This window comes from Trichoderma evansii (genome assembly GCF_050947405.1).
Source record: "Trichoderma evansii strain SZMC 28006 chromosome Unknown GGI43scaffold_20, whole genome shotgun sequence".
NCBI lineage: Eukaryota > Fungi > Ascomycota > Sordariomycetes > Hypocreales > Hypocreaceae > Trichoderma > Trichoderma evansii.
In genome coordinates this window covers 323,105-343,105 of record NW_028145186.1, presented here as the reverse complement: position 1 = coordinate 343,105, position 20,001 = coordinate 323,105, and the positions used below count along the sequence as shown (strand labels likewise).

General features: G+C 49.8%; 5 protein-coding genes across 5 annotated transcripts; 2 read left to right on the top strand and 3 right to left on the bottom strand.

Annotated features, from left to right (window-relative positions):
- Window positions 1–615: 615 nt before the first annotated feature.
- On the bottom strand, window positions 616–3,371 carry GGI43DRAFT_179701 (uncharacterized protein). Its single transcript, XM_083199827.1, has 5 exons — window positions 2,977–3,371; window positions 2,175–2,888; window positions 1,793–2,106; window positions 1,369–1,713; window positions 616–1,287 (listed from the first exon to the last, which is right to left on the bottom strand). Exons 1-5 carry the CDS (start codon window positions 3,181–3,183, stop codon window positions 717–719), a joined length of 2,151 nt encoding a protein of 716 aa, XP_083057642.1. The 5' UTR covers window positions 3,184–3,371; the 3' UTR covers window positions 616–716.
- A 585-nt stretch (window positions 3,372–3,956) lies between these two features.
- On the bottom strand, window positions 3,957–6,004 carry GGI43DRAFT_179653 (glycoside hydrolase family 71 protein). Its single transcript, XM_083199826.1, has 6 exons — window positions 5,892–6,004; window positions 5,562–5,794; window positions 4,964–5,507; window positions 4,776–4,907; window positions 4,665–4,689; window positions 3,957–4,571 (listed from the first exon to the last, which is right to left on the bottom strand). The coding sequence occupies exons 2-6, from the start codon at window positions 5,667–5,669 to the stop codon at window positions 4,097–4,099; spliced, it is 1,284 nt and encodes a 427-aa protein (XP_083057641.1). The 5' UTR covers window positions 5,670–5,794; window positions 5,892–6,004; the 3' UTR covers window positions 3,957–4,096.
- A 1,494-nt stretch (window positions 6,005–7,498) lies between these two features.
- GGI43DRAFT_412878 (uncharacterized protein) lies at window positions 7,499–7,807 on the bottom strand (the record flags this gene model as incomplete). The annotated part of the gene is made up of 1 exon (XM_083206871.1): window positions 7,499–7,807. The coding sequence occupies one exon, from the start codon at window positions 7,805–7,807 to the stop codon at window positions 7,499–7,501; it is 309 nt and encodes a 102-aa protein (XP_083057640.1).
- Window positions 7,808–9,600: 1,793 nt separating this feature from the next.
- On the top strand, window positions 9,601–13,598 carry GGI43DRAFT_412874 (coatomer subunit gamma). The gene is made up of 5 exons (XM_083206870.1): window positions 9,601–10,411; window positions 10,505–10,815; window positions 10,890–12,207; window positions 12,270–13,088; window positions 13,156–13,598. Exons 1-5 carry the CDS (start codon window positions 10,336–10,338, stop codon window positions 13,386–13,388), a joined length of 2,757 nt encoding a protein of 918 aa, XP_083057639.1. The 5' UTR covers window positions 9,601–10,335; the 3' UTR covers window positions 13,389–13,598.
- A 1,626-nt stretch (window positions 13,599–15,224) lies between these two features.
- GGI43DRAFT_412869 (uncharacterized protein) lies at window positions 15,225–19,665 on the top strand. Its single transcript, XM_083206869.1, has 2 exons — window positions 15,225–15,575; window positions 15,729–19,665. Exons 1-2 carry the CDS (start codon window positions 15,361–15,363, stop codon window positions 18,988–18,990), a joined length of 3,477 nt encoding a protein of 1,158 aa, XP_083057638.1. The 5' UTR covers window positions 15,225–15,360; the 3' UTR covers window positions 18,991–19,665.
- Window positions 19,666–20,001: the final 336 nt, after the last annotated feature.

Here is a 20,001-nt window from a genome sequence, read left to right as displayed (position 1 = left end):
GAAATGCTCAGTAGTGTTGAGGTGCTGAGCATCATGGCACGGGTATATAATGCTAAGACACGCTATGCGGAAGTGCAAGTCAATAATTCTCCTCCCATATTTATGTAATCCAAATGTGATAGGCAGCAGATCACAGTTTTTAGCTGTACTAGGGTATATCTTCGATTTACAACGAGACTTGTCTTGTGGTGCTCATTGATGTCGGATTGGCAGATGAGTCTGGGACTTGAACGATTTCGTGACGCTCTTGATACACTGCATTTGGCATCCAAGAAGCAAGCTTGCAACGACAGCGTAGCAATTTCGTTTACCCTTTTATGCCTGTTTGCACGACCATCTAGCTGCATCGTAAATGCGTGTGCTGCTAGCCAACGCATCTTACATCCGTCTGCAGTGCGTTTAATCAGGTATTTGATCTTCTGATGAATATATATCAACGCCAGTCCCTTGTCAGGTGTGGTGCGGCCGTTGTTACCATTTTCTGGGTCGATAACGCAAGATATCACAAGCGTCATTACTATGTCCAGGTGGGTAGCAGCTTGAACACGTCTCGTGGGCCATCTGAATTGGCACCAATTCGAGAATCATGCCTTGTTCAAAATCATGTAGGCTTCTGACAATCCTCAGCAGCAACACGATAGTCTCATCAATATTATAAACGCAAGGGCAACAGTAAACTTTGCTCCACTACACTGTACAAGTATGCCATGGTCCGGCTATGATGGTCGAGCTGACGGATTTTCCTCAAATGCAAGTTGGTCATACTGCTTTACTAGATTTTCAAGCCGCGCGCTATCAGGATCTGCCTCTTTGTTCCCCAGTGTCAGAGGATAATGAGATTGGGCGTATTGGACCAGTAGAGGCTCTTCGGGAGCAAGTGGATCCCAGTCCACATGATTATGCAAAAGTTCCAAATCCTTGGGCTCAAGTCGGTCTCGCAACAGTCGGTAGATGACCGAGGTAAGGTGGATGTGCTGGCCCTGATCATACAGCCCTTTGAGACTCAAAATAATGGTCGATTTCAAAGATCTGGCGGTGCTTGTTTCATGAGCAGGAGTTATTTTCAGCGCGTCCATGGCGGCGCCAGCTACGAATGACAGGTGAATTGTCAAGAAGGAGTCGCAAAATTCGAAGCTGTGGCGGATATAGTAAAGCCGTGTGACGGTCTCGAGACGAGCGGCTGCATGAGAGGCGGTGCTATAGGCTGTTTCTTTTTTGATGGTTGAAGACTCCGAGATACCAGTCTGTTTTGAAGAAAACAGGATAGTGGCTAAATACAGCTCCATACTTGATAAATCACCATGTCAGCATCATGTCAAGAAAGAGAAAAAATTATATCATAGAAATGGAGCGTAAGAAAAGGCTTACTGCAATTTGAGCTGCCACGGGTAGACAATATTCTGAGGAGAGAGAGAGTCGGGCAATTCTGAGAACCATTTTTCCAGCCTCGAAAATATAGACGAAACTGACTCTGGAGAGTGTTCAGGATCTGGAGTTTGACTATAGCCAAATGCAGTCATGTCGTGTATGATTGCACGCAGGCCAGATACTGCTTTGAAGTGCTGCCCACATTGTGCCGGGACGAGCGTCGAACTTAGTGGGTACTTGAGCATGAAATCTCCGTACCAAAATGGATGCTTCTCTGGGTCAGGCAGCGGTACGACTGGCGGATCTGGAATCTGAGGGGCCCGATAGTAGTAGTACGATTGTACACTGTCGTTGAGATGGAGCAACGTATTAGTATATAGCTGGGCAGGTATGTTCAAAGAGGGGTATGACGAGACAAACATACCACTGCCAGTTGAAAAGAGCCCATGCAGTAAAGACTCGGGCATGGAACATCCTTTCATTGTCTATTGTTGCATGATCACCGAAGAGATCCAGCTGCTGTGCCTTGGTGAGAGCATGGTTTAGATAGATGTCGCCGATTTTATCCATGCCATTGTGGCTGTAGACGAGATTCAAGAGCGTGGCGGCCTGTACGGTAACCAGGTCTACTCTGAAGTTTTCCAACTCCCACAGGCGTATTGCTTCGGCTAGAAAACGATATTTGAGGCTCTGGGGCATCCAAAATTGCTCACGATTAGGTATGCCCATATGGCAGTGCTGTAGATCAATCAGCTCACATGCACTTTGTTCGTCAAATCTTTCGGGGTTGATCCTCATTTACTTACACAAGCTTCTGCTAACAGGACGTTGACGAGGAGTGGTGAGCAAAATCGCTTGTCATTGTTGATCATGGCTTGGAGAAAGATGTCTTTATGAAATACAGGAAAGGTCGGGTACTCGTGTAAAAGATACGCCCTCAATAGTGCTCGCATCAAGCGATCGTCGGCGATTACTGCGGTCCATTTAGAGGGTTTAACGAGATCGATTAAAGGATCGAGAACTTCAGCGGCGTGGTATGGTCGCATATACACATTATAATATCGCCCCAGTTGCGTGTCTGCCGACGAAGAGTCAGAGCCTCCATCGCTGCTATCATCATCAGGCTGGAGGAACACGGTCTCGTATAGCACCGACTTGAGATACTGGTTGTCCGGTGTTTGAAGACGGATTGGCATAGTGGGGAGATAGGGAAACTGATAGCGTCTCCGGGTCTCTGGAACAACGGCGAGCTGAAATACGAAATCGACCTCTTTCAACTGCTTCAAGAGATATTTGGGATCTACACCTTGGCGTACGAGGTTGAACATGGTCATCGCATCTTTATCTGAGCAGCCTTGAAGGGTGGAGAAGATCTCTTGAAAGGAAGTGGTTTTTTCATTTTCCTCCAGGCATCTGCGCTTCAATGCGGCCGTAAAGTTTTCTCCGCGATACGCTGAAGGGTACTGGCATACTAACTCGCGGCTCTCGCAGCTTGAACACCGCGGCCGAGTTCCATCGCACTGTTGAGAATTAGCATGGTGAGCTGAACACCAAAACCCGCAGCATGTGACTATCGCGAATCTCGCGGCGTGGGTTTGATTGTCATACCTTTATTTTCCGCTTACGGCAAGACTCGCAAGCAACGTTGATGGTCTTTCTCATGGGCCGAATCACCGCATCTGGTGGCCTGGAGCTGGGGGGAGGTGTGGTCATGCCCGTCCCGGTCTCTGCCAGGAATGTGATCTCGTTGACGATGGGCAGAGGCTTTGCAGCAAGCCGACGATATTTGTTCGGCGGCGAACTGCGGCCCGACATTGTCAAGGGTGAGACAATTCCAATGCACGGTACAGACTCCGCCGACACAAAGGCTATGATTCTATTCGGACAGAGAAGCAGCAGAAGGAGAAGAAGGAGAAGGAGGATGCGGCGGAGAAGGATATCGTATTGTGAACGAATTATATAGGCCAAAGATGCTCCATGCCATGCCAGCTAGGCTCTGCCAGGATTCGGGGTCTTTCGCCGCTCTCTCCCTGATTTTGCGGCAACGATGATCTGAGTGGGCTAGCCTGGACGACGGAACCGTATCCGCCCGCGGCCCCTCTCAGACGCTGTCCCTTATTGGCCCTGCTGCAAGGAAAATCTTAAAAGAGTCTCAAACTATCTCACATTGATTTGCTGAGATGTGACCGTCATGCGGTCACCCGCAGTAACCAGGCAAAATATTGGTCCCAGAACTAGACAAACAAGGAAAAGAGCAAATCATGCGATTGGAGCACGGAGAGACGCCCGTGGTGCTGTCAAGGCCGAAGGATCCCAATCAGAGGCGGGCTCCGCATCAGAGGTGGATGGCCATCCAGCAGCAGCTGACTCCATATTGATGATACCCAGGTGGTGGCCAGCCTTCTCTGCCTTGCCGTGCCCTCTCGCCATGCGAGACATTTTACGCTGAGCTTGGTCGCCGGCCGTCTAGCCTTGGGGCTTAGCTAGTGTGCTCCATCTATGCCGTGTTGCTAGATCATGAGCCGTGTGGGCCGCGGCGCTTTGACAGCCATACTAGTGGATGGTCGCCCATGGGGCTGGATTCGGTGTGCAAGAGGCGAGATTTGATGCAGCAAGAGGGCGAGCAGAAGAAAAAAAGAAACGAAACGAAACAAAAAGAAATGAAAACTATTGATCACGTTGACGCTTTCGGGTCACACTTTCCAGATCATGCCTAGTGTACCAAGGCCTAGAACTTGCCCACATACGCGTTGAAGTTGTACGTCTGGCACGAGTTGGTGATATCCTCAGCACTCTGGCCGCCCAGGATCTGTTTGCCGCCGCGAGAGACTGAGAAGGACTGTTTTCCAATGCCCATGGTAAAGTTGAAAACGTGGACCCCGGCATCAGCATTGACGGTGACGGGTGCCACATTTCCACTTGTGACAGTCAGTTGTGCAGGCTGCGTGAGCAGGGTGCTGACAAAAACAAGATCATGCATCAACTCGACTCCTCGAGGAATGCCCAACGAATCGTTGCTACATTGGGTGCCATGCGGAGTCGTACGGTACCAGTATACAATTTCGTCTGCACTCACTGTTGGAGAAGACGCACCGGCTTTGTAGGCAGCAATATAGGGCTTGTAAATATCGCGCCAGCCATCATGAGGGAAACCGCCAGCCCATTGAGAGGACCCATCATCGCTGTGATTGGGCTCTGAGCCACTGTATAGAGCACGATATGTCAGCAATGTACATTATAGACTGGGAAAGAGGAGAGGCCAAAGAGGGCAAAGACAATGGCTGGCGCTGGCTTACGAAATATAGTGGCTTTCGCCAAAGTCTGTGAGAACAAGTAATACCTGTTAGCTAGTCTTGCTAGAAAACACTATCCTTGTGCTGAGAAAAAGAGCGCATATGTGTACTAACCATTCCAACTTATGACTTCAACGAGTGGGGGTTGCATGTCAAGAATCTGCTGCCATCGGCGGACTGGTTGCTCTTCACATATGAACACCCAATTCTTAGTATTAAAATGGGTTGAAAACCACGGCGAGACGGCTATCAAGGCAAAATCAGTTCTTAGTCTGAGGCTGGGAGACTTCCCTGCAACTTACGTGCCATGTAAGGTCGGCCATTGAGGCCTTGTATGTACCTCAAGTCCCACACAGTCGTCATTGGCCCGTCGATTACGCTGTTACCGCCATCTGTAGGCCAAGCATACCATGAAAAGGCCCCGTCAATGCCATACTGGGAGCTAACAGCTCCAACTGAAGCAGGATCCTGCATATTAGGAATCACCGTAAGCTTCTGGCTACCCAAAGCGCTCTTTACGGCATTCCAATTAAAGGAATCGCCTACAAAGGTGCTCACGAGAGCGCCTGAGTTAAATACGGCCTGAGCTGGGTGGGAAGCGTATTTTCCGACAAAGCTCGTGATGTTTCCCGTGTCGCCATTGGACCAATACGCAAAGTCGAACGAAATGAACATCTTGAAATTGAGCTGCTGAGCCGCCGTATATGCATTGTCCAGCTGCTTTGGAGTGTAACTATCGACCCAAGGAGGGGCGCAGTTCAGAGCGAAGCCATCAATGCCAATAGCTTGGGCTTGCTGGATCTCGTTTACCCAATCTTGAACTGTGAAATTCTCGACAATTCCAACCTTTGCATCCCAGTGTCAACTTGAGGGTCTCTGCAAAGAAAGAGGGGGTTGTACCATGAAATGAGCAAAGACTGGCTTGGAGCCCTGTGCGTCGGCAAAGGGCAGAGTATTTGCCAATATCGCTGAAATGGCTGCAAGCCAGCCAGTCAACTTTGGTGCCATTGCGAATGGCAGTATTTCTCGAGTGCGTTTCAAATCAATCAGAATTAGTGCCAGGCCAAGATGCTTTTCAGCTCATAAAGCCTTTTCGGTTTCCTGTGGTTGTAATGTTACGTCTATATATATGTCTATAGTCAGCCTATTTGCATAGTTCACCAGCTTCGGAGGCCGGCATTTGCGGCAGGAATACGCCCAAGTTTGCTGCAAGTCAAAAATACCACATACCTTTATAGGATAGACTCATCACAGAAGCCGGCTTTAGCTCTGCGGGGTTATGGAAAACGATGGCATCCAGTTGATCAAGTCATGGTGTAGACACCCGACGATTTCTCGGACTGAAAACGAGTTGCTGCATTGGCGTAAGTGCAATATGCATCGCCCTCATCAAAATAAGCTTGATTAAAACCTTTGGAGGTTTAAGCCTATTTCGAAAGCCTATTCTTGATAAATGGAGCTAGCATATTCGTGAGTTTACCAAGAGGCGAATATCGAGTTTCCGTTCGCGCGAACGGTTAGTAGCCATCCATCTACCAATGTAACACCACTTCTTGCCCATCGGCCCGATGAACTGCATTTTCAGCACATACGAAGTAATATATCACATCGGAACTCGGATTTGGTTGTAACGCCTAGGGATATGAAAATATCCGTCGTATGATGAGAGGTAAGTAGAAGGGTATAGATGCAGTAAATAGAAACGAGGGCACCTGGAAGAATACCACTCATATATCCTTTTTCCAAATGGATCATCAGCGGGGTCATAGCCAATCAGAAAATTGGTTACACAAGATTGTTTATCTGTTGCTGCATGATCAGTCTTACGCTGAGTGTAGTCGCCCAGGAGCTGAAATGCGTTTAGCTTACGCCAGTGGTCGACGACTCACTTGGCTCCTCTTAATAGCTGCTCAATGACCACAGTAAATCAACCAGGCAGGGATGATTTTGGAGCTGGTAAAGATAAATCATTCTGCTAAAATTAGCTTCTACCCTTTCGCAGCTGCAGCTGCGAGCCGAGCTCTGTGTGATAGCGTTGAGTGGCATGGAGTTGAAGGAACGCCGCGCTAGTCTTCTATATCCGGGGCTTAGTCCAGCTTCTACGCGAAAGCAGGCGGGGGAGAAGAGGCTGCTACCTCGGACTTTAAGGTCGGAAAAATAAGAACAACAATCCTCCCTATGAACCCCTCAATCGGAGTTCTCTGCTGTCATGAAACCTCTTCGCCAATACAAAAGAATATTGGGGTGGCAAGAGATTACACGGTGCGTGTGTTCCACTTTGAGTTTAAGTTTAACTTGCGAGCATGTAAGCATATAGTAGAATTCAAATTCAGAGATAATGGTATTGTAATGTATTGCGCATATTCTGAGCTGGGTTGTCACTTGAAGAGATGTTGTTCATATAGGCGGCCTAGATTGGTGGTATTAGAGTCGTTTACCCGTGAGAAATAGCCGATCCTTTGACCGCCGCATGGACTTCATCAGTATTAATTTCTAGAGCTGTGCCCTTTGCATGTAGCGTTGTAATCATCCTGTGTCTACTGGTCAGTCGTACTAAATATATTGTTCCAGCGATCTCGAAGTACTTGGCGTACTTGGCGTAAGCAAAATTTACCTTGGCTGGAGTATCTCATATAGGCCTTTTCGGAGAAGCGGTACAGAGGGCTCTGTAGAAATTAATTCGCTCACGTGGATCAGCTTTTTTCGATATTAATGGGATGTTTCTTGAACAAGCATCGAGTTGTGTTGCGAACTGTTTCGATTATTCGTTCGGCAGTTCGGTTCAGTTCGGTTCGATCGGCTACACTTCTTTCACGATGAGATGGACTAAGCCACGTCTATGTTGGATGACGGCATAGTAAAGCAATGACAAAAAAGATGGAGAAAAGTAGAAGAAATAAGATAAGGGAGGGGCAAAGACGAGATAGAAGAGATGGAGCATAGGGTGGAAACGAATAAAAGATAATGGAGTGGCAATGGAAGAGGAGTCTTGGGGGGGGAAAAATGCAGAGGGAAGATGCGAGGTTAGCAAGAATATGATATAAAGTTTCTGAAAAAATATATGGAAATTTTAAGACGGCGAAAGAGCCAGCGGGGGGAAGAAATGGTGAAGTTGCTCCTTCCCAACGTCTACACCTAGCCAACATTACTGCGCACTGACAGGTAAGAATTATTTTCTCCAAGTCTCATTCCACAGTGCCTCGTGGCAGCTGTTTGTAAAGAATAACGTTGAATCGTACCTGGACAGGACAGAATACCTGGGTAGGTACATAGTCAGACAGCACGGAAAGCTGGTTCAGGGACGCAGACGTAGGCGGAATAGAGCCTCTTCACCTAGCTACAGATTCATCATGATATCTCGATCAAGGAAAGGCTGAGTCCAAGGATATAAAATGGTACAGCCTATATACGCCATCGTAATCCACTGTTCGTTAAAAGAATTGTCTCTGGGACCTGACAGCGTCTCATCACGATAACGCTGATCTTGACACATTGCCAGAGGTCTCGGAAGCAGAAACAAGGTTTCAACAACATGTCTACTTCAGAGACCAGCAATTCTCCACACGTAACAAACTCAACATATCTGAAGTGGGGAGACTGTCTTGCGAAGTGAAGATATGGAGAGGGTACTAGTGGTACTCCCTGATGGGTCTCGGGAGGCGCCGAGATAGCGTGTGGTCCAAGGGCCTCAAAGTCTAAAAGCCCACAAATCATAGACTCGGGCCAATCAACTACTTTCTAAATTCAAGGCTTTTGTTCACCCTTTGCGGCAATGATTAAGGCATTCGGTATAAAGAGCCATAAAGAAAGCATTGGGTCGAGAAGCTATTTTATTGGACCCCTTGTTAGCCATGCGGCTCAAGATACTTGTGATAATGGTCAAGCCAATTATCACTGCACGAGGTATGACAGTATGGTAATGCTCTTTCCAATAGTTTATAATCAGAGCAGCATTCTATATTATACACGCACTCAATGCAGAAGTTCCTGTTAACAGTGTTATGTCCTCTAGGGCTTACGTTTTCTCCACCGAGGTTTCTGCATAGATCTTGTTCTCCATCCCGTAATATGAAGCTTGCTTCTTCACCATTTTACTGTAGACTGCAATAGCACGTTACTTAATCAAGATAATACCGACATAGGAGGCATAGTTATAGGACATGTTACTCCTCTCCATTAAGAATACAGTTTTTATGCGATTCCACGATGATTAATCTGCCGGTGTGGATATCAGTACTTCGATCTTTTGTCGAGCTATTGAGCTTTAAAAACGAGGATTCCCTACTCCTGTTTCGCCGCTGGCGGCCAGGAGTGACTGTTTGCATTGAAGCTCTACCCAATGATAGAATATCGTCCGCGATAGAAAACAGTCTCGCTACTCTCGCAAATCACTGATAGTATATTTTGTTTCTCAAGTGTACATGACTACCCTAACCTCTCAAGCTTTTCAAGTACCTACCTGTCTACCTATGCCCTTTCTGTTGCGAACATTTTCGGTGCTCCTGTCTATAAAGCAACCCACACACGTACATAGTAGGTAAGAAATAGTTGCGAGGGTTGACACCTACTTTGATATGAGTAAGATCTAATTGAGAGGATAATGGTTGTCTGGGGACGACAAGAGAAATTAATAATAAATAGCTCGTGCTGGTTACACAGCGTGCTAGCTTCAGAATATGCCTTTGGTTTGTATACAAGGTTCAGGCTTTGACCATGGTAGATTACTTTACTTTCAGAGTACAGGTACAGCCTTTCAACTTACCAACTTCAGAAGACTATACTTCTGTTTATGATGGCAGAATAGTTAATGCAAGCGCAGTTGCTTGAGATACTCCTAACAAAGTTCTATAACCTTTACTGCATGACTAGCTCGCGCCTTAGGTAAGTAATCGGCATACCCAGGTTACATTCTTGCAACTTTTTACTCCCGCTATTTCATCTCGAATAGCCGCGGCCACAGACACAAATACGAATGCAAAAGCCCTAACACTAATGGTCGGCAGTCTTCAAGGCGTGATATTTTCAGTCGACTGACTTACAATATAGAAAGCCAAGGATGCAATTGGTCGGTTAAAATGATATGGGGAAGATATGGGGAAGCAGATTACACGTAGATGGGTATCTGAGACAGATGCTGCAACAGAAATGGCCACATATCGACTTCACTCAGTACGACATCTGAGCAATGTAAATTGTTGCACCAAGCAATGGAATATTCATGTATATTCACGGCTTTAATGACTCGCCCCCCCAGAAATTAGTAGCTATTATGTCTTTAATCTAAGATTCATGGCGGAGATTTGGTGGGGAGGGGCAGTTAGCAGGGAACAATGAAGCCCAGGAAAGCCAATAGCAACCAAGGTTGTATTCTTCCTCTGCCGCCCAACCCACAACAGTTAGAATGTCTAAAACAGCTGCAGCAAGGCTATAAGGCGTTATTAATTAATAATGTTTACTCAGTAAATGCCAATTAAAACTCATTCGGAGCACTATTTGGTATCAACAATCCAAGGCTGGCGGGCCATCCTCGGCAAATCAGCTCGAATCACGTGATCTCATACAATGGCCTCCGCTATCCCTGAGCCTAACGTGTCTACGTGGTGGTTCTGAGGGAACTCGGCCAAACCGCCACGAGTCCAATCACGAACATCCTCCAGACCAAATCTCGCCCAGCATGAGTTACGGCAAAAAAGACGAGGATGCCGACCTGGGCCTGGTCAAGGTGGACCGCACACAAGTCTTCCAAGAAGGTACCAATTCGCCCGCAAACGCAGCTTCATCTCCATTCTCCTCACCCCACCGAGCAAGGTGGCCAGACTGATGCTAACTCGGAGGCGCAATAGCTCGATTGTTCAACAGCTCGCCAATCCAGCCCCGACGATGCCGCATTCTGTTAACCAAGATTGCCCTGCTCCTCTACAGAGGCGAGACCTTCCCCACCAAGGAGGCCACCACTCTCTTCTTCGGTATATCGAAGCTCTTCCAGAACAAAGATGCTAGTCTGCGACAGATGGTGCTCCTAATCATCAAGGAGCTGGCCAATTCGGCCGAGGACATTATCATGGTTACCAGTACCGTCATGAAGGATACTGGAGGCAGCAGCGACGCAATCTACAGACCCAATGCCATTCGTGCTCTGTGCCGAATCATCGACGTAGGTGGACATGTTGCGCCATTGGAGCTCCTGACCGCGAGTTGCTAACGAGAGGATGGGATTGGTGAATACAGGCTACGACCGTCCAAGCTATCGAACGTGTTATGAAGACCGCCATTGTCGACAAGAACCCTTCCGTGTCCTCAGCGGCACTCGTTTCGTCCTACCACCTGCTACCGATTGCCAGGGACGTCGTCCGACGATGGCAGAGCGAGACCCAGGAGGCGGCCGCCTCTTCTAAGTCCTCAGGTGGATTCTCTCTCGGCTTCTCTACATCCAGCAGCTCCATGCCCATGAACAGCTCGACAATGGCACAGTACCATGCCATTGGCCTCTTGTACCAGATGCGCTCGCACGATCGCATGGCCCTGGTCAAGATGGTCCAGCAGTTTGGTGCTGCCGGGGCCGTCAAGAGCCCCGCCGCCACTGTGATGCTTGTCCGACTGGCTGCGCAGCTTGCAGAGGAGGACCCCTCTCTCCGACGACCCATGATGCAGCTTCTCGACGGCTGGCTGCGACACAAGAGCGAAATGGTCAACTTTGAGGCCGCCAAGGCCATCTGTGACATGCGCGATGTCACCGACGCCGAGGTCAACCAGGCTGTCCACGTCCTGCAGCTGTTCCTCACCTCGCCCCGCGCAGTCACCAAGTTTGCTGCCCTGCGAATCCTGCACAGCTTCGCCTCTTTCAACCCCACCGCTGTCAGCGTCTGCAACACCGACATTGAGCTCCTAATCTCCAACTCCAACCGGTCCATTGCTACGTTTGCCATCACCACACTGCTCAAGACCGGCAATGAGGCCAGCGTAGACAGGCTGATGAAGCAGATCTCGGGCTTCATGTCTGAGATCACTGACGAGTTCAAGATCACCATTGTCGAGGCCATCCGCACCTTGTGCTTGAAGTTCCCCAGCAAGCAGGCAGGTATGCTGACCTTCCTCAGCGGCATTCTCCGTGACGAAGGCGGCTTCGAGTTCAAGCGCGCTGTTGTGGAAAGCATGTTCGATCTGATCAAATTCGTCCCCGATTCCAAGGAGGATGCACTTGCTCACCTCTGTGAGTTCATTGAGGACTGCGAGTTTACTAAGCTGGCCGTCCGTATCTTGCACCTCATCGGTCTCGAGGGTCCCAAGACGGCCCAGCCCACCAAGTACATTCGCTACATCTACAACCGTGTTGTGCTTGAGAATGCTATCGTACGCGCTGCTGCTGTTACGGCCCTTGCCAAGTTTGGCGTCGGCCAGACGGATCCAGATGTCAAGAGCAGCGTCAGAGTGTTGCTCACGCGCTGCCTGGACGACGTCGATGACGAGGTTCGAGATCGGGCTGCGTTGAACTTGAAGCTGATGGCTGAAGAGGATGACGAGATGGCTCGAAACTTTGTCAAGAATGGTCAGTTTTTTATCCCATTGTTATTTGATTATGCGCAGATACTAACATGACGATGCCACCAGACAACATGTTCTCGCTCCCCTTCTTCGAGCACCAGCTCGTCCTGTATGTCACATCTGATGACAAGTCTGCATTTGATGTGCCATTCGACATCTCAAAGATCCCCGTGGTGACGCGAGAGCAGGCAGATGCTGAAGACAGGACCAAGAAGCTTACCGCTACGGCTCCCACACTAAAGGCGCCAAAGGCTGGCCCAACCAAGACATCAACAAGCGGTGCAGAGGCAGCCGCCACTGCCAGCGCCCAGGCACAGCGATACGCCCAGGAGCTGATGCAGATTCCCGAGATGAAGGAGTTTGGCAGCGTGCTCAAGTCATCGCCTGTTGTTGAGCTCACCGAGGCTGAGACTGAATACGTCGTCAGTGTTGTTAAGCACATCTTCAAGGAGCACATTGTCTTGCAATACGAGGTCAAGAATACTCTTCCCGACACCGTTCTAGAAAACGTATCGGTCGTAGCATCACCTTCAGACGAGGAGGACTTGGAAGAAGTATTCATCATTCAGTCCGAGAAGCTGGCCACAAATGAACCCGGCAAGGTCTACGTGGCATTCAAGAAGCTGAATGGAGAGGCGTCGCTGCCCATCTCAACATTCTCCAACGTGCTTAAGTTTACTAGCAAGGAAATTGATCCCTCAACGGGCGAACCCGAAGAGACGGGCTACGACGACGAATATGAGGTTTCAGAATTCGAGCTCAGCGGCAGTGATTATGTTATTCCTACTTATGCTGGTAACTTCAGCCATCTCTGGGAACAGGTCGGTGCCGCTGGAGAAGAAGCAGAAGAGACGCTGCAGCTGAGCAGCATGAAGAGCATAGCCGGTAAGAAAGCTACCCTTGGACCCACGCCTTTACCTTTTCCCACACGTAGTGCTAACGAAAGTAACAGAGGCAACCGAGCAGCTGGCCAAGATTTTATCCCTGCAGCCCCTCGAAGGTACAGACGTCCCCGTCAACCAGAGCACACACACTCTCAAGCTGTTGGGCAAGACTGTCAACGGCGGCAAGGTGGTGGCGAATATTCGCATGGCATACTCGTCAAAATCAGGAGTTACAACAAAGATTACGGTCCGAGGCGAGGAGGAGGGCGTGGCGGCTCTTGTGATTGCATCTGTGGCATAAATGTAGGGAAGCAGGCGTTGAGGGTCATAATGTGTATCGGTGGTTAGACAAACGTCCTCTGTCAGACTCTTATTAGTATTTTTTTCGTTTCTCTTTTTTTACTCGCTCTTGAGGGGCAGACGGCAAGCAAAAAATATATATATTTGATATATCCATATATATATATACATAAATTAAAGAAAGAAAAATGTGATGCAGCATCAAGATTCACACATCTACCTATGACGTAGGCATTTGAAGTGCGGACACTTGTTATTAAGGAGAAATGATTAGTCATCGATACTTGTTTTCTATGCTGCTAGAATACGTAGCCCAGCTCCATGATAGTCAACAAGCTTGGATACCTAGGTGCGGATTAATAGACTGGCTATTGATACTATTTTGTTACACTAAGCAGCAGTGCTGAGAATGACAAGATGACTGTACCACTTTTGCCTATTTCGAGTACCTGTTGTGGTGGCGATCTCACTCAGCTTGCTGCAGGTGTAGCTCCCTAGCTCCGAGCATTGCTCTATCAATACAGGTTTGTCGATCACGATATATTAGTTGGTAGATCTCCATGGCTATGATGCATCGCTCGAAACAAGCACGAAATAGAGCTTTCTTTTTTGTTGGGGCCGTACGAAACGACATGATTACGTCACATGATGGCATCCTCAACCGTTTCGCTCCCGCAAACTGTTTTTTGAGGTATCACACGGAAGCTTATAGGGTAAGTGAGCTGAAGGCGCATGACCCCGCGATATACTGTGTGGTGCGAGGGGAAATATTATGGAGTCGACGCATATCTGGCATGATAGGCGAAGCCAGTGCTAATAATAACAGGTACCTACACCTAATAGTTGAACAATTTTTTTTTTCTTGTCAGCTTATACCAATTCGCAGAATGTGGCTATTACTAGTATGAGAATACGCGGTACTAGCAACTAGGCTAAGGACCCGGTACTGAGGGCTTGAAGATGTGCCCCCAGCAGTCAGCAGATTAGCGACGGATGCTGTGAGACAGCTTATGCTCTAGCACCGTTAGCGCTAAAGCCGCCAACGATGGCTGCTATAGCCAATCCACCAGCCTGCTAAAACACGCCACCGACGATGGCGGCGTCGACTTCGCGCTCCCTCCAATGAATGTCTCAGCCAGCATGTGCCAGGTCCGTGGAGGGGCGACGAAAACAGGTCGCACATAACATTAAGAGAGGGAGAAAGAGAAGAAGCAACAGAAACAAAGAGGCATGGAATTATATAAAATGCCAATGCCACGAGATGCATTGGGTCATGATAGCAAGTGAAACACAAGGCCAAGAGTACGCGTAAGGTGTCTGCATTAGGACTTTCACGTGCTGGTGCCTTTAATTGTCAATCAACAATCAAGCCAGGGATCCCTCTTTTGCTCTGCAGGTGGGGCTCGACAGCAGCTTTAGCGGCTCCCTTTAGCGGCCTTGGGCAGGGTGCCAGTGATCCTGGGGGCTGACTGACTGTTTGGGCTCCAGCGCTGTGATGAGATTGTCCAGAAGGGGGGCAGCCCCAAGGAATTCAGGTACAGCGGGTTGGATGGGGCTGCTTTCGGCCTCGTGTACTCCCTACTGCGCGGTACTTGCGGCTACGTACACCCACAGCGCCCAGCTATCGGGCTCCTGGTAGCGACACAGCTGGCCGCAGATAATTTGTCACCCAGATTGACCGCATCCACGAGTGTTTCGCAGGTAGCTGTACCCCAACCCTCCAACGGTGTACTGCGGTATCCTCGTACCCTTTCGGAGCACGGCGTACGGAGCGCGGCTAGGCGGCGAGGCCAATCTCCCATTTTCCTCCTATCGTGTCTTTTCCTGCTCTGCCTGTATTTTTGTCAGCTCAACTGGAACGATCATAACGATAATTTCGCCCTTTTCACCCACCTTCCTACGGCCGTTCGTCTCGCCTCGCTCTTTCGTGAGCAGAGTGGACAACGAAACGACTCGACAAAGCCGCTGGCGTGATGAACGCCATTCAGCAGAAATGCCGCCCGAAGCATCAGGTCCTGGTGCTCAAGTGCTATCCGCGAACCACAAAGGGAGCTGTTGATGTCAAGCCCAACAGCAGCGAGCTAAGCTATCTCCTCTACTACGCGACCAGCCGACGGTCCAAGATCCAGAAGATTGGCGCCTTTCTGGAGAAGAAGACGGCCAGCGATGTCTGGCGAATGCGCATTGGGTACGTGCCTTTAGCCTGTGTAGTCCGGGGCATCCGCCTTGGTGGCGATGACGATATTGAGGCTCAACATTGATGCTGGTGAACCGTGATAATGGTGATGGTGGTGATGAAGTGCTGAATGCTGACTGCTGTGCCATTGCCTTTTGTGTGTAGCAATGTGCAGGTAACTCTTGGAATCCTCGCCGCGCTGGTCGAGAAGTCGCCCAAGGATGCTGCCCTCATCGCGCCATGCATCCTCAAGATCCTCGACCTTATCCTCCGATCCAACGACATCACCATGATCGAATCCTCTCTCCCCATGTGGGAGGCCTTTTGTGAGCACCACGATGCGTCCTCCCTCTTCGCCGACCAGGCATACCTCAGTCACTATGTGTCTGTTGTCCGATCTTACGCGCAGCTTGCCTCTACCCAACACACAACAAAGCAGGGCGCCTCGAGCCGGCCAGTTCAGATGCGATGGAGGAACGCTGGGCTCGGCGCAATCAAGTGCATAGCGACCAGCGATGCTCTTTCTTCCGTGAGCGGACGCCAGATCGACGTCATCGTGCCCATGATATTAGAGAACCTGTGGACCCAAGATGAGACGCTGCTAGATGTGTTGTTGGACCGCGTGGAAGTGGAAGAAAAGGTTGACACAGAGAAGCTTCTGCGGCGCAGGACGAGTGTCGCTACGGTCCAAGCCCCGGATGCTGGCGGCGATGCAAACCCACTTGCTATTTCAGGAACCGCCAATGATGTTGATAAGATGGCCGAGGAAGACACCGGCGTCTTAGCCATGCAGTGCCTTAAGAGCTTATTTGTCGTGCCGTCCAGATCGCAGATCCATTCGGGTACGGCCGCCCTGCTTAGATTTATCCTGGAGCGCGTAAAGCAGGGAGAAAAAGTCATGACGAGCTCCGACGCCGAGAATGGCTACGACCAGGGTTGGGCAATTAACATCTTTAGCATCATTGCTCGCTGGGCTCCCGTACAGGACCGATATGTCATTCTGGTGATGGCGCTTGATACTCTCACCCACACTCCCATGCGAGACGACAACCTGGACCAGCATATAGCTCTGACAGCTATGGTTGAGTCACTGCTGAGATCCGATATCAATCTGATTGGCCTGAGTGTCATGGACGTTCTGTTTGGTCTTATTAAGCAAATTAAGAAGCTCTTTGCGCTGTCAAACATTGGAAGCCGAGCAGAGACTCCCAGCGAGAAGGTAGCGACCGACAGCGATGTTGACCAGAGCCCTCAACAAGTACAACGGCGGGCACTTCTGGGACGACTGGAGCAGTGCATTGGAGACCTCGCCAGCCATATATACTACGCTGATCAGGTTTCGGACATGATTGCTGCCATGGTTGGCCGATTGAAGCCCAGTCGGTCGTCAAGCGCTCCTTCGACCCCACAGGGTGAGAAGACGGAGGGCAACGAGCAGAGCAGTAATGCTTCGCCCCCCTCAGCAACTGCCACTGCGGATCTTGTCGAGGGTCAGGTATCTAACTCGGCGGATGTCTACTTTTCCTACACATCAGGACGCATCTCAGCGCTCCGGATCGTCAAGATCATTCTTCACGTCGCCAATCCCAAGGTCAGGATCAGCACCAACGCCGATTTGAGCCGAAACCGAGTGCCGGCTCAGGTCTGGGAAGGTACCCAATGGCTTCTTCGTGATCCCTCGGGTCTGGTCCGGAGAGCTTATGTCGACGGTCTGCTCACATGGCTGGATCTAGAGACCACTCCCATGGATCTGCTGGCCAGAGACGAGGCACTTGAGCCTCACAAGTCTACCGCCGCAGGCATTCTCGCCGCAGCCAAAAACGCCCGTGATCTCCCCAACAATACCCGGCGCGTCGTATCCAATGCCTCGAACAAGGACCGCCAGCCCAGAACACGGCGTTCGCAGTTCCTCGCGCAGCTTCACCTGGCCATCTACGACAACGCCCTTCATTTTGTCGAGTTTGACAACGATCTTGCCTTGCTCCACACGCTGCTGGCAAGGCTCGTGTTGCGCCTTGGCGTCAACGCTGTTAGGTACGGCGTGCCCATGATTTACCGCCTGCAAGAAGAAATTCAGGCGGTCGAGCAGCCCATCCACAAAGTGCGAATCGCCGCTGTGTGCCACGGCTATTTCTGGATCTTGACCGATAAGTTCGAGTTTGAGGGGTCTGCAGTTGGCCGAGCGATTGGAAACGAAGTTGCCCGGCGTAAGAACAAAGGCTTTTGGGTACCAGGTATCCAAGTCCCGGCACTGCCTATTGATCAGATTGGCCCGCTGGGACAGGCGGCGCCGCCCCCTGAGTGGGATCTCAGCCTCCTCGAGACGGAAGAACTTTTGCCGTTTGACGACAGAGCTTCCCTCATCCAATGTATCGCTGTGGGCTATGAAGAAAACACGTCATGGCCACCAAACAGCCCGTCCGCCTCTCCCGGCCGGATGCTCTCTGGCCCTATTCTCAACATCCCGATGAGCCCCGGAACCTCGTCCGCCCCCGTAACTCCTGAGAGATCGTTGGAGCTCCCAGATACGTACCGCGAACAGATGATGACGGAGTGGTCAAGAGAGCAAGTAGCTGCCGCCCTGGCTGCTGAGGGTAAGACAGAGTCGATCAATGGCTCTCGTACGGGAACTGTGGCCACCACTGGCCTCAGGAACCTGACCATCAGCACTGCTGGTGGCATCAATGGGAACAACGGCTATCTGCCATATTCGCCTTACGGTAGCCAGCACAACTTGCGACCACATTCCTCTCAGGCACACATGATGCCGGATCAAAACCATCTCGGGCCCTCTCCCAGGTTCCGTCAAGGCAGTATCCGAAGCGGCATCTCACAGACGATATCGTCGTCGAGCAAGGCTGGTGTTGCATCTGTAGAACAGCTCAAGCGCGTATTGTCTGGCAACGCTTCTCCTAACACGTTTGGGTCTGAAGATGACAGCGCCGAGAGCATGGTGAGCTATGATTATAGCCCATCAGAAAAGAGTTTCAGCCCGACAGGCACCGATTCAGATCGGCCAACCACCTCGGCCGACGGCTTCAGCAAGAGGTCGAGATCTGGCAGCTCTGGCGCCCCGCTCAGCTCTGGCTCGATGCGTGAGGGTGTTCCAAAAGTTCATTTGAACGGTGAACGAGAGGAAAATGGAGGAGCTAGAGTCCCACCTGTGCCGCCGCTTCCCGACCTCAGCTCCCTTTCTGAAAAGGGAGGCATCATGAACGGAGGGGGCATTGCGGTGCAAGACTACGGAGCGAAGGCTTACAGCAAACGTAATATCAGCAGCCGGGGTGGAGAAAGCATTACCGGCCGGTCTATTCTGGGTGGCCACGAAGATGGCGGCAGAATGATGGATTTGCAAGAGCTTTTGAGAGGCATTGACAGCCGCCCTGGTGAGGGAAGCTTGGGCAACTTGACCAGGCCTCCATACTAGGTTCCAGGCGATGTCTACAGGAGATACGCCAATCGCTCATCCTGAAAGTGGTGGACATAACAACAATAACAACTACGTCTCTTGTGATGGGGAAAGCTGACGTGATACCTAACGGAAACAATCCGCTGGGTGTCTCTTGAGCTCTACTCTCTTCACATTTCTCTCTCCCCTATCCCTCTCTTACTCTCACACACGCACACACCTCTATATCTCTCGCATATCACACTCACATATACATACAACCATATACATACCAAATGGGTCTTCAACCCTTTGGACTTCTCCTTTGTATCTGTTTTACGCGGAAAGGGCATTCGGCAGTTGGAAGAGCGAGTGCAGCGGTAGAGCTAGTTGGTGGATGACTGGATGGAGCAACGATCCAATCGCATTAATTTTGTCATATCATGAGGCAAAAACCACACGCGCAAACATACAGGAAAACATACGACGGTGGACAGATTTGCATCAACGGAGTAAAGAAGTTGCTGGAATACGGATTTCTTCTCCCTTTTTGTACCCTTTCCTTTCCCTTTAGCCTCTTTTTTGTCCTGGCTCTGTATCATCGCCGTTATCATCATATTTTGTTTTCTTTTTCTCTCCATTTTATTCCCCTACTTGCCAGCAGCGGGTTTGCGTCTCAAAAACCTTCATTTCCCTTTTTTTTTTTTTTTTTTTTGTCGTCTTCGTTTTTGTTGTCTGCTTAATATTACAATGTGTACTTACATACTAGAGAGGCGGATAAGCCGGTGTTTTAATTTAGAATAACGGGATTGAGCCTGGAAGAAAAGTAATCGAGTCTTTTTGCCGCGTTTTTGCATATCAGTAATTTCTTTTTCATCTTGCTTATTGATGGACTGTATTATTATGAGGCTCATTCAAGGGAATTACGGAAGCCCTTTGCGTGTTATTGGATAAAGGCGGTGCTCAAGACTGGCATTTGGCATTCAGCGGCTCTCGTGAAGCCTTTATATTTTTACTAGGGCCCTTGGTTACGACATGCTTGCGCCATCA